The sequence below is a fragment of the Numenius arquata genome, chromosome 6, assembly GCF_964106895.1.
Source record: "Numenius arquata chromosome 6, bNumArq3.hap1.1, whole genome shotgun sequence".
Taxonomy (NCBI): domain Eukaryota; kingdom Metazoa; phylum Chordata; class Aves; order Charadriiformes; family Scolopacidae; genus Numenius; species Numenius arquata.
Genome location: NC_133581.1, coordinates 21,659,257 through 21,672,299, shown reverse-complemented (window position 1 = coordinate 21,672,299; position 13,043 = coordinate 21,659,257). Strand labels below are relative to the sequence as shown.

Sequence of the window (13,043 nt, the reverse complement as noted above, 5' to 3'; positions counted from 1 at the left end):
CCACAGGCAGAAGAGTGGAGAAAGGCACAGGCCCCTGGCTGGGGTAAAGGAAAGTGTGGTTTCTGCTCACATAGCAAAGCTGGATCACGTGTGCCTCAGAAACTTGCATCAAAACCCAAGTCATCTACACCATGTTACTGCCGCCAGGATTAGGCAGCAGCCAAGCAGGAGGTTTCAGGACCATTTTGCCATGGGGGACTATGTTGTGCTGTGCCAGAGGTCCCACTTTAGACATTCCTTTTTTCAGAATCCAGACTTGGTTCTGAAATGGACTTCATGGGACCCACGGGATATCCAGAGCAGAGACACTGCTTAGGAATTATTCAAGAACAATAGTCAGATGAGAGTGCAAGTCCTGGCTCTTTAAAATAACTCTAATTTTGCATCTGTGTTTTTTTTCTAAATGATGAAGCTATCTGTTAAATAAAGGATATAGTAACAAAATTGTTGTTCTGGGGATATTGGGAGTCAGGGATGGAACTATATAGTTCTCTTTAATAAAGAATAAGAATTTCCCTCAGCAATTTCATGTAGCAATGCCAACTGTTCCTGGTACCTATATTCTACAAGTACATTTGCAGTGGGTGCAATCCCAAATTGCTTTAGAGCTAACTCCATACCACAAAGGTCTTGGCTGCATTACTTTGGCTTCCTTGACCAGCAAAGCTCCACTGTAAGTGGCTATGTAATAATTACTCTGAATGAATAATCTCTCTGAATTTATAAGAGACCATTTCTAAGCATAATTTCAAAAATTAAAAATATTTTTACAGTGTCTAAAGTTATACTTGAACTTATTTGCAAAAGTACTTCTAACTTAGTTGAGAAACTATAAAAGGAGAAACATTTCAAACAGGAGGTACTCATGTCAAAAAAACCCAGTCATAAACAAATATACACATTGCTTTTTCACAGCATGAACAAAACACATTTATGAAAACAGATTGGGTCAAAGACTACCCTGGAATTTAAATTTTAAAAGGATTCCACATAACTTCTTTAATTACAGTGAGACTCTACTATGAATCCTACAGCGAAATCATCTTGATGCGAAACTAAAATACGAAATTTATGACACTGTACTTAGAAACCAGAATTTCGATTGTGTTTGGCCAGAACACTCATCCGGCTTGCAACCTGTGTGAATACCACACAATTCTATTGTTTAATTAATGAACAAATCCTCATAAAAGAGATTTTTCCTGTGCAATAGTATATGCTTTTAACTGTACTTCATAATTTGTCCAAATTATTTGAAGTCACCATTTCATTTGGAAACTTTTACAGTACTCCATACTAATAACTCTGCAGCAACTATCACTTTTATCTGTGAATCTGCCCAAATGATGAAACATGCAAATTAACTGACCCCTCCAACCTTAAAACTGCTTAAACTCCTAGAGATAAAAACATGATGTATAAAAGACATCTACCTTCCCCTTTCTAAGAAGTTTCACAAAATAATCAAAAGAAAAAATGCAGCAAAACCCATGCAATTTTCTAGATCTTTTATACTTTGCATATTGGTAGAAATTATTTGCCATCATCAATATCCTACCAAATAACTCTAAAACATAAGGAAATTAAGAAAATATCTGGCTTGAGTACCAGTGATCAGCTCAGTTCCAAAAATAAGACAAGCATTGGTAGTGTAAATAGCATTCACTAAGTTGCCTGGAAAATGAGACAACCTGAGGTGTAGAACGATGTCCCTTTGTCTCACCCCACTATGACTCTACCCTGCTGTAAATAAGGCATGTTGAAAAGGAAACATTTTCAATTGGTATTAAAAGGCATACATTGTCAATAACGGAACATGCTAAGATATGGTTATGAAACCAAGTAAAACAAATTATAAAGATATTATACTGGCAAGTGACAGCTGCCTCCTGAAAGAGACACTTGCAGAACAAGAACAGACTTTGTTTCAGGTGTAGGAAAATCCTACATACATCTGTCCACTAAGTAACAAGCAGCACAATACCAGAAATCATCAATATGGCAATATGAACGATTATTCAAACAATTTATTCAAATTTTCTATTTGGATAAAGGAAATTAGTTGCAACCAATTTGCCTCATTAAACTACCGACTTGTGCCTTTCTTGATCAACTCCTTGGTTTTATGTGTAAAGGCTTTATTGCAGGATAACAGAGGGTAAGACAGCGCTAAAAAATATAACTGCGTTTAAGAGTATAACAGAAGTTATTTGAAAAGGTGACAAAATCCTCTCAATAAAATTATAAGTCACAGTTGCATATATGTTTTAAAGAAATCTAAGGATTCATTCTTCAAATATTTTACTCATCTTTTAAACCAAAATATCTTGAATTCAAAAAAGTATCTCTTGAGCAGGTTAAGCTTGCTCAAATCAATTAATTCACCAGAAGATGCATGACTGGAAATTGAGAGAACTTCCTCCGTATTTGGGGGTATAAAGCAGCAGTCCTTTTTTAGTAGCTTTGCTCACTAGCGTAAATTAGTAGCATTTGTTCTACAATCACCTCATCTAAAAGAATAGATTACGCCTTGGAAGAAGGAAAAAAGAAGGGGTTTCTTGTTTGTTTTTTTGCTTGTTTGGTTTAAACAAAGGAGACATGCTATGAACCAGTGACTTCATCCTGCTGCACGTTGTCTTTTGGCACTGATGTAAAGTCATGTCTCAAAGATGAGATATCACAATCAAGTTTTTTTCCAGTCCACAAAGATAGCCTTCTGTTTAAAGCATTTCACTAATTTTTAATAGTACATATCTAAACTGTTTATAAGCATTTAGTCAGGATTAAACAACATGAAGCTACAGGTAACTTAATTCTCTTCCTTAACGCTTTCATCTTTTAAGATGAACTAATGGTATGGGTATACCAGGCAATTATCAGAAGCCAGATCAGTGTATTAATTAAACAACACAAGAAACTACACGCAGTCATGCTCCTTCTTTTCATGAGAAAGCAAGGTAACTTGTCCTTTGCTTTTACCATGGGGTAAGAAGGTACAACAGAGTAGCTAAACACTGTAAATTCACACCAACCTACTTATGTAGCCAGGTCTTTCATTTTCAAATGAAGTGTTATTTAAAAGCAATTGCTACTCATTTCCATAACAGTTCTTCCTACAAACACACTTTAACAATAAAGGATGTTTATATTTGAAAAAGCCTTCAACCTATATTTACGCTTCTTTTTTTTCTTTTCCTTTTTTTTTTTTTTTTTTTTTTTTTTTAAAAAACTTAGTGGCTTGCTACTGCCTACAAATGGTATTACCAAAAAAGACTCTGGTTCAGACTCTACTACTGTAATCATTTGGTCAAAATAAAGTAAGGGCCTTTTCTCTTTCCACAAAATTTATATACAAACTGCTCTGTCTCCTTTGAGTCTCATAGGAGCTCAGACAGCCAACACAAAGAGGAAATGAGATCACAAATTTCTTTGGGACAAAGCTAGATTCTCCAACACCAAACAACCAAGACATTAAGCGGGTACCTTTATGTGTATTAATGACCAACAACTCCCATACATAAAACAGGAGGCCATTATTGAGTATGAGAGAAACACCATCTAGAGAGGCAAAAGAGCTGGTTACATGAAGCTTCTCCTGTTTCCAAGTTGCCAGACTGCATTATATGTATCACATTTTTCACCAGTGTTAAATGTAGATTAAAGAAGCAGCCAAAATCAGCAAATTGGGCTAAGGAGTTTGTGCAATCTGCAATTGCTGCACTGGAGTTTTCAGCAGCATGTCAGTTCATGACTTCTTAACATCATGAAAGCAAGCAAACACTTATGTATCTGCAGCCACCACACCAAAGTTTGTTTCTGGGGTCAACCCCAAGCATACAAAAAATCAGTGGTATTGAGGCCAGTATGTTTGTGCTATCACATGGGTTTTACCATCTAGGCCAGTCTTTCAACAGAAGTTGTCAGGAAGATAGTTTTTTTACTTTCAAAAAGTCAACCTAAATGTCAAAGGCATAGCTCCCAGAGCCCAGCTCTGACCCAGTGACTAGCTATCTTAGAGCAAGATGGAGAGCGGAGTAGAGGAAACCCTGCCAGCTTTCCAGAGCCTCCCCCCTAACAAGATACAACAGAAGACTGAAGAGTGCTCAGACATAAAAAAAGAACTTGCAAGACAGCACTTAACAACGCTCCCTAATGTCACCCACTGTAACTATTTGAAGGGATTTATTTAATAAAGTACTTTGTGAATAGACATTGAAGATATTTTACCCTTCCTGTTTGCAAAGGAGTCCACAACAATAATCTGTTACAGCCGCAGTATCAAGTGGGACAATCTATAGCTCCAAGACACTTTCAAATAAATTCAAGCTGAGGTGCTTTATTAATACGAACATGGTTCTGCGTGAACGCTTAGACAGCTTAGACAACGACCAGATGTAACAGGAAATAGAAACCAAGGAGAGAAAAAAAGAAGTAGAGGACAGTGCAACCTTCAATTTTAAGGCACAGGCTCTCCAGGGTACCCGCCCCATCACGACCCCATGCAGGCACACTCACAAACAGAGTGTCTTCATACCAACATGCTTCCTGCAAGCAGAAGTCTACTGTAAAGACACTCTACTACAAAACCTGATAAAGGGAGGAACAGAACACAAGAATTCAAAACTTACCTTTTCCAAGATGAATTTGTTTAGATAAGGCATGTAACCCTGATTGGAAACTGGTCCCTCATCATCGTCCCTAAAGTGCTCCTCCAAGGCCACTGGATCATGGGGAACATTCAACACCGTGCACAAGTTGTGAGAAAGGACCTAAGGACACAAGAGAAATCAGTGACACTGCTGTCGGCCTTAACCACGCTGCATTCCCTCCAGAGCAGACCTGTGATTCGCAAAACCATGCACAGAAAGTGACACCTTCCTGTCAGCAGAACTTCTGCCCTGTGGATTTTTGTGAAATGTAACTAAATGTAACTAAAAACATTGACTCCAAGGATTGGAGGGCTTCAGACAGTGGCCCGTTTACAGAGGCAATGCAGTCACAGATAGGTCCATTCCCACAGAACTGCCAACACAGCTACAGAAGCTTCCCTTTGTACACATATACTTGAAAACCAGGAGAGGCATGCAGAAACACCAGAGTAGCATTTACAGCTTACAATTAGATAGCTATGGAAAACAACCACAAATACCTAGCCTTTGAAATTATAAATATTTACTATCTAGTGAAAAGAAGTAAAGAAGAAAACAACTCAATATGCACCTTTACTTTACAAAGAAATGACCACTCAAAGTATTAACTATGTATTTCTCTCATCTGCTTGCTTTTGGGTTGCTTTTCAACATTCAGCCCATGTTTCAGTTGGCAAAGGAAAAGTAACATTTATAGAAAGGGGAAGGGTTTAGGCATGCTTCTGAGATTTTTTTTTTAAAAAGGTATTTGCATGAATTATGTCAAGAGCTGAACACCCACCAGCACCCACCATTTCTTGAGAAATGACCTTCAAGAAGAGGCTACACGCTTGACTCGTTTTAAGGAAGTAGAATTATTGAAAACTAACTGGTAGCCAACGCATCTCAACTTCTTCAACTTAGGCCACGTTTTACACACACAAGGTAATGCCTCAGTACCAACAAGAGGAAGGCAGAGCCTGGATAGCAGTGACTCCTGGGCCACCAGCACTTTCCTAAGAAAGGCAAAGAACTGTCCCTTTCGTTGTTCACACTGTTTTGAGTCAGGTCAGTCCTGTAACATGCTGCCCACTGGGACTTAAACATGCTGTCACTCAGGAGCCCTCTCCCCTTAGCATGATGCAGAGTTAAGCCTCTGAAGACCATGTACCAGCTACAGGAACTGGGTTAAGGATTTCACTTCACTTGCCCAGGAATGGTCTGCACTGAAAAACTGTAACTAAGAATCAGAGGCAAAAAAATACAGGTAAAACAAAGTTAGGCAGAAGTAAAACACATTGGGTCTTTTGAAAATGCATGCTGCTTGTGGTATTTTTATTTTTTAAATCAACAACTAGATGGGACAGACTGCAACTGAATTTTGGCATATGTTTTACTTTTTCACCTTGCAGTACAAAATTAAAAAAACCCACACCCTAGTCATGCAAAGAGAAAGCAGTAAAAATATGTGCAGAAAATTTATAAGTGGGTCTTTTTAGATGAGCAGACATAAAGCAGTCGAGATGGGGTAGCAAAACAAGAAGCGAAAGTCTGAAGTCGTCAAAGCCTAGGAAATCAAACCTCTGCCACATGCTTAAAAAGTCCAGGCTTTCCTCCCCCCGCCCCCTAAAAAATATGTACATTTACTTTTCTTAGGTATGATAAGGAAACACGCAAAGTCTAAGCACTAGTTACCATAAAATCCTACAAAGATAGCCCAAGATGCAAGCTCAGTTCAGAGGAGACTTCCTCTCTACATACCTCCAAAGTTTTCTTCTAGAAAAGCACAGATTTCCACGAGAAATACATATTATCATTGCTGTATGCTAGCATTAAGCCACTGGAGCTAACCAGGAGCAAAAGTTTAAAAACAGAAAAGCAATAGCATCAGCAATATTACAACAAAAGCTGTATTTCCCAAAGTAGCAAAATAGTATTTAGAATCACATTTCACACTATTTCAATAGTATATTTCCCTTCAATCTATCCTTATTTCTAACCACCACATCAAATCAAGTATTTGAGTCCATGTGATTTACATACGGGGGGAAAAAACATTGTCATGTGTGTTTCCCCTTCTATTTAAGGCTTCTGTTGTTATTTATAGAAGACCGAGGGATTCTTGAATTTCTGAGAGATAAAGATGATCTCATTTTTCCAACCAGACTGTAGTTATAACTAAAAAAATACTCAGCTAATAAAAATATTCTAAAAGCATAACTGATTTACACTTATTACCAAAATAACTTAAAGTCTCGATAAAACACTTTCTCATTGTGTCCTTTCTACATGTTTCTTTTCTCCCTTTTTCAGCCTTCTTGCTGCGTTTGGCCTGTCAGAAACCTAGGTGGTTTCCACATCAAGCAACCAATTTACCAGGAAAGAATTCCACTTCCAATCATTTTCTAAGATCTGCCTTATCTGCGATCTCTCCTGTGCCCAGTGCTTTTCATAACTCAGGAAATTCCTCGGCGCCTGCCAAAGCCTGCCACTCTAACACGGCCAAGCGCCAGCTGAATTCTTCAGTTGCAGGGTAAGCCTGAAAAATTCTGCACTGAGGTCTCGTTTTGTTTTGTTCTCTCAAATCACATTATCTGGACCATGATATACTCTATTTTAATAATCAATTTAAAAAAAAAAAAATCTAGCTGAATACTAGGTTAATTGGGGTACGAAAAATCGCCTTGCCTTGCAGAAGCTCTGGCAACCATGAGGAAGTTTTGCACCAGTGAGGATTATTCCCCCGATGCCCACAGGGTTGCTAGGCAGCTCTTTCTTCCAACGCTTATTATGCTCTGGATGCCAAGTTTAACCATCTACCTTCATGCCAGAGCCAGCTCCTACCCCAGGCTGGAGACCCATCTCTGTGCTGCAGCAAATGGGTACAGCGGTGGTCCCCAAAACTGTAGTCACTGAGACAGTACAAGCAGTCTGCAAGGGGTCTGCAAAACCAGTGCCCTCTTGGCACAATTTTTCCATCTTCAATTAAAAGTTTCATAAGGAAGATGCCTAGTGGCGTCCAGGGAATACTGAAGGTGTTCTGCTCTAAATAAAAATAACCAGATGAAACAAGCAAACTGAACACCAAAGGTCATTACAGACTTTGTATTTGCTTTATTTATGGCTGGTCTCATGCCGCTACACCTGGAGTGCAGATCTCCAGCCCAGCTCTACTCTGCCACAGCTACTCTCCTCCGAGCTCCCATTTTCCAAAACATTGATCTTCCAGAACTTCAAGCACGTGTTGAATTGTTACCATCTGAGTAGTTCCATTTAACCTTGTCCATAAAAGTGATCTGCATTTCTAAAGGGAAAAGGAAGATCTGCTAGACTACTTATTGCTCAGCGACAAAAATTTGGCCCAGATGATAGCAGGCGCACTAACAGGGCAGACTAATCCTACAGTGGCTATTGTCAGCTTCTTCAGTACTTTTTTCTTTTCCATCTTTCAGGGGGGTCTTCTCCCTCCCCCATCTCTTTTTAAGATTTTAAAATGTTGGCATTGCAGTTCCCGACAGCTCCATTCAGTGGCTTTGTGTGAATTCATTCCAAGACATTCTTGGCTCATCTCTCCCTGACATCCATGTCAGCAGCTAGCCAGCCAAAATAAGGCTACTCACAAGTACCCTCCCGTTTCCTTTTTTGATCAGTGTGGAAAACAGCATCGTATATGCCCCCTTGTCACAGGCACAAGGTCTTTTCAACCAGGGTACGTCTTAAGCATACAGTTTCTTGCATCACAGCATCTCCTAGGTACAGTTTCCTTATCCACTCAGGTATCTCCATTCGCAATCTCGTTATTTAACATCGGGGTTAGTGCTGCAACCTCTTCCCCAGTTGGACAAGTGTATTCAAGCCCAGTATCCACCAGCTCAAATTCCTGACGCTAGTGCCCTTCACCCACATCACCTCTCCGTTCCTTCATTTGCTCCCTTCTCCCTTGGGCTGTCACAGACCCCTTATCACCATCTTTGACATCCTCAGCCTTCCTCTTGCCTTCATTATCAGCACATTCCCTTTGGCCCCCAGTCAGTCACATACTGGTGCCAGCATGCATCTGTCCAATTGCCAAGGGAATTGCCTGTCTGCCCTGTGGCTCCTGGCCCTTAGGAAGAGCTTCCAGTAAACATCCTCCATCTACTGAGCCTTTCTTCTACATCTTCCTTGAAACCCATTGACAGAACCTCAAGGACAAAGGTTGAACGGGCTGCTGATCCACTGGCAGCTGCTCCTCTCAGGTGCAGTATCATGGCCCTGTCGTTTCCTAAAGCCCCCCATTTTGGTCTACAAGCTGCCTTGGTTTGCCAGCTCTTCTGGAAGAGGGGCATCCGTCCCCTCGCCCCTTACAGACACAATTCCTCATGGCTACTCGAATACAAACGCTTCTGAGCTCTGTTAATAATGTCAGAGCACAACTCTCTCATAGTGAGTCATCGTGACTAATTTCCTACCATCCTTCAATGGTGTACAAAGTCAATTGTCCGGCTGGGGTCCTGCCCACTCGTCACAGGCTCTCAACCCTTCCAGTGCCTTGCTACATTGTTCGAGGTCTTCCTCTCAGTTCGGACCATCCCTCTTGCCCCTGATTACACCATTCTTCCTCTTCCCACAGGCCGCTGACTTCCCACTTAGTAAAAAGGCAAAATAAAGATAAGAGGTATAATAATCCTATACCATCCTAGATATGATTAAAGACTGGCTTAAATTTTCTAAGCCTGACTAGTAACTTTGGTCACCCACGTGTTCTGGGCCCGAAGGAGACAGTATTTTCACAAGATACTCACCATCCGTGTCCTGCAGATTATCATACCAGCAATCCAAGACTTTGAAAATCCACCCCAGTGGTAGCACACAAAACGAAACAAGAACAGCCAAATAACCCCACTGCCTAAGCAGAGACAAGTCACAAAGCAATGTAAGGAAGAGCTTCCAGAGTGTAAAGATTAATTGGTATGTAGTCTTTCCAAGATCCAATCATACACATATACTACAAGGAGTATTGCTGGCTGCTAAGTGTAACTACATTTAAAACGACAGTGTTTCAAGATTCAGATGAAAAGCAGACTGAATGTTGGCACATTACAGAAACTTTTAAAATAAGTCACTTTTAAACTTGCAGGTCGCAAGAAAGATGAAACTGGATTTAAATATAGGAAAGCAAGCATTTGCATGTAGCTTGTGCTCGAATCACAACAGCAGCTATAACTGCAGACACAAAACTTATACTTTAGTGTTGCTATATCAGTTTTGAAAGGGCTGAAACACACTGACATAATGATTGACACAAACTGACACAAACATAATGATTGTGTCCATATTTAAAGGTGTCATTTAAGAACAGAATACAGAAATTTTTCTGCTGATGTAGAAAAAGGGAAAGATCTGCACCCAGTAGAATTTCTGAAGATTACTGATTAGACAAAAAAAAAAAAATAAAAAAAATCAGTGCATACTGGAAGAAGATAATATTCAAAATTACAGAGAGGAATGATTTGACCATCTCTTCTCTCACCAGCTCAGCCCATGTCTTTACAAACGATACAAATGGATAAAAGACATCTCATGGAATCCTTACTATTCCAAGCAAGTCCTAGTTTTTCCTCCAAGTGTTTTCTGTTTTTCCAGACTACAAAACAGACCCAATTCACTCAGCTCCATCCCTTTGCTCTAGATACATTAAAAACAATGTGTGATGCAAGCCCTTCACAGTAGGCTTTAGCTACATAACACATATTAAACCTTCTCACAGTTTTTAATGAAAATTATTTATTCTTATGGAAGGTTCAAAGATCACTTCTAGGTAGAGAAACTAGAAAACACTTTCTTTAACAAACATGTTATACTTAGGACTTTATGTGCAACATGATGGCAATACCTTATACTGGCTTATCCAACCCAATCATCCGTTGTCAGTAAGTTTTCTTAATGAGGAAGGAAGAGTTCAGCAAGTTACAACGCTGCATGCTGTTCTCAGAAAACAAACAGGTGGAGGCTTTTTTATAACAGGAGTATCATTAAACTATTAAACATATTTTTCTAATGCCACAGATCTCTACTAACCCGTTTATCTCCAAGCCTCATCTTTCCATTTTATAGGGGTGCTGTACCTTCCTCACAGTAACGGGATGAGAAATTGTGAAATACCTTCTTAATACAATTTAGCTCTAAATCAATCAGACAGGAACTTCTGTTTTGCTGTCCTGCCTACCCCTTTGTGCTGTGCCGATGTGGTGCTACTGCCACAACGTACACCTTTTCTCCCCAGTAGGACTATCATTTTGTCACTACATTAATCATTTGCCACAAAAAGCCAATGGAAGAACACTCTCTACTTCTTCCTGTGTTTCCTGAAAACTAACTCTTGGTGGCCACTAGAGAAGGCAGCAGCCTCATTTCAGACTTGTTTCTGCATTCCCAGATCCCCCACTTGACACTTCCCTCAGGAACCTTTGTATCACAGACAGAACTGCAAAGACCCACAAAGAACCACTTTTTTTCATCCCTTCTCTCTTACAGATAGACAGAATGAAACATCAAAACTGTTTAGGAAGATGTTTGATGGGCAACGAGACAAGTTTAATTTCCTCTCTCCTTTTTATTTTTTTACCTCTTGTAAACACAAGCATTTGTAGACATGGGGCTCTAATAAGACAGCAGAGCATGACAACACAAGTAACTGTGCTGCAGTCTGGAAATACAACCGCTGCTCTAATCCACCTACGTCAGTCAACAATCTCAGAGAAGAAGTGATGGCACCTCCATCAGAGCAAGCCATACAAGCCCACCAGCATCCTGCACCAGCTGCTTCTTTAGCCACTGAATTCACCCCAGCACCTGTGTGACCATGACAGCTTCTTCACCGACCAGCATGCCGACACGTGCTGCACACAAACCTCCCAGGTCACTGCACTGAGCACACAAATCACAGCAGCGCACACAAGGTGTGGCAGTATGACAGGAAAATAGGATTCCTTTAAGAAGCAGGACAATAAAGAAACGCCTCTCCACAACATACTTCAGGTAGTCCTGCAACACTAATACTCACTTTTGTGACGCCACCCATGAAAGACCTGGGACCTACACAGTTTTTCAGGTTGAGCTTGCAGTCAGGTCTGGCCTCTCACCTGACTCCTGCCCCACAGTCACTTCTGGCCAAGTTAGGCTGTTGTTATCTCACAGCCTGATCACCCCAACCGAAGAAAAGGAGAAGAGGAAGAGGCTGCTTGCAGCATGTTGCATGTTGTGGACACTTATTACATAATGCTGAAAACAAAGACCATTAGCTACTGACCAGGCTTGGAAATATCACCCACAGCACGGCCACTTTCCCTCATGGAGCTGATCCCACAAAGGGCACAAACTCCAACTAATCATTGTGGCCAGCACAATTCCAGCACTTGGTACAAGGACACACAGTCTCAAATGTCGACAGGTGTTGCGTTCTTATTCAAAATATTTATTTAGCCAGATTCCTGCTATTATTCCCAGGCCAAGACGGTCTCATAAAGCAGGGCCAAGATGGGATCAGATTCAGCAAGCTGCCTGAGAGCTCTTTTAAGAGCACAAACATTACTTCAGCGTATAAGCTAAGGAAAGAATGGCACAGTTGGAGCCTCTTGACTAATTCTGTTTATATCCAAATAAGAGAGCACTGTGGAACCTCACTCTCCCCTTGGCAAGCTATGAATTTCGCTTGGACGCAGCCAACCCCTATAGATGGGACCTTGTGGCTACCCCACAAAAGATTTTGGCCAGAAAGGGTACCAAGGACACGCGGTTGAAAGCGGACCAGAAGCACAACAAGGGTTTGTGCATTGACATCTTGGGGAGGACGAAGCACTTGCCAGGACAGAATGAAAATCAGCCTCCTCGGGCGCTAGGAAGGGCCCGCACAAGCCTCCCACAGAACGGAGGTACCCAGGCGCCACACGAACGACAGCCTCAATGGAGAAAACGCAACTTTCACAGCAGCCAAGCGAGCTTCGAAAAGGGGCGGCCACGTCCCCTCACCCGGTCCCGAGCGTGAGCACCTCAGACAGGCCCCAGGCCGAGCATTCCCATGGTCACCGTGGAGGCAGCTGGTGGGGACACCCCAAGCCCGTGTCACGGCCCCTCGCGCCCATGGCGGCAGCCCTTCACGCCCACATCGGGTCCCGGCCCCACACCGCTTCCCCCGGGCTCCGCCACCCCTCTCTCCTCACTGCCCCCGGCCGGGCCGGGCCGCTCCACTTGCCTTGAGCTGGGACTTGGAGACCTTCCCGCTGCGGTCGAGGTCGAGAGCGGTGAAGGCGTGCCAGATGGACTTCAGCAGCTCCTCCTTGAGGCCCACCATGGCCGGCCCGACGGCTGCTGCCGCCCCGCTCCCGCCGCCGCTCTGCCTTCACCTCGCCGGGCCCCGCCGCCTCCGCCGCGCCC

At 41.8% G+C, this 13,043-nt stretch overlaps 1 protein-coding gene across 2 annotated transcripts in view; it reads right to left on the bottom strand.

Moving 5' to 3' along the window:
- SWAP70 (switching B cell complex subunit SWAP70) overlaps window positions 1–13,043 on the bottom strand; it is a 41,650-nt gene extending 28,607 nt beyond the window's left edge. Inside the window, exons 1-2 of one of the 2 annotated variants that reach the window (XM_074148650.1) lie at window positions 12,862–13,043; window positions 4,629–4,769 (exon numbers count right to left, since the gene is read on the bottom strand). In XM_074148650.1, the coding sequence (XP_074004751.1) occupies window positions 4,629–4,769; window positions 12,862–12,960 (240 nt within the window). In that variant the 5' untranslated portion in view covers window positions 12,961–13,043. The remainder of the gene's footprint in view (window positions 1–4,628; window positions 4,770–12,861) is intronic. The other variant, XM_074148651.1, reaches the window with a different exon arrangement.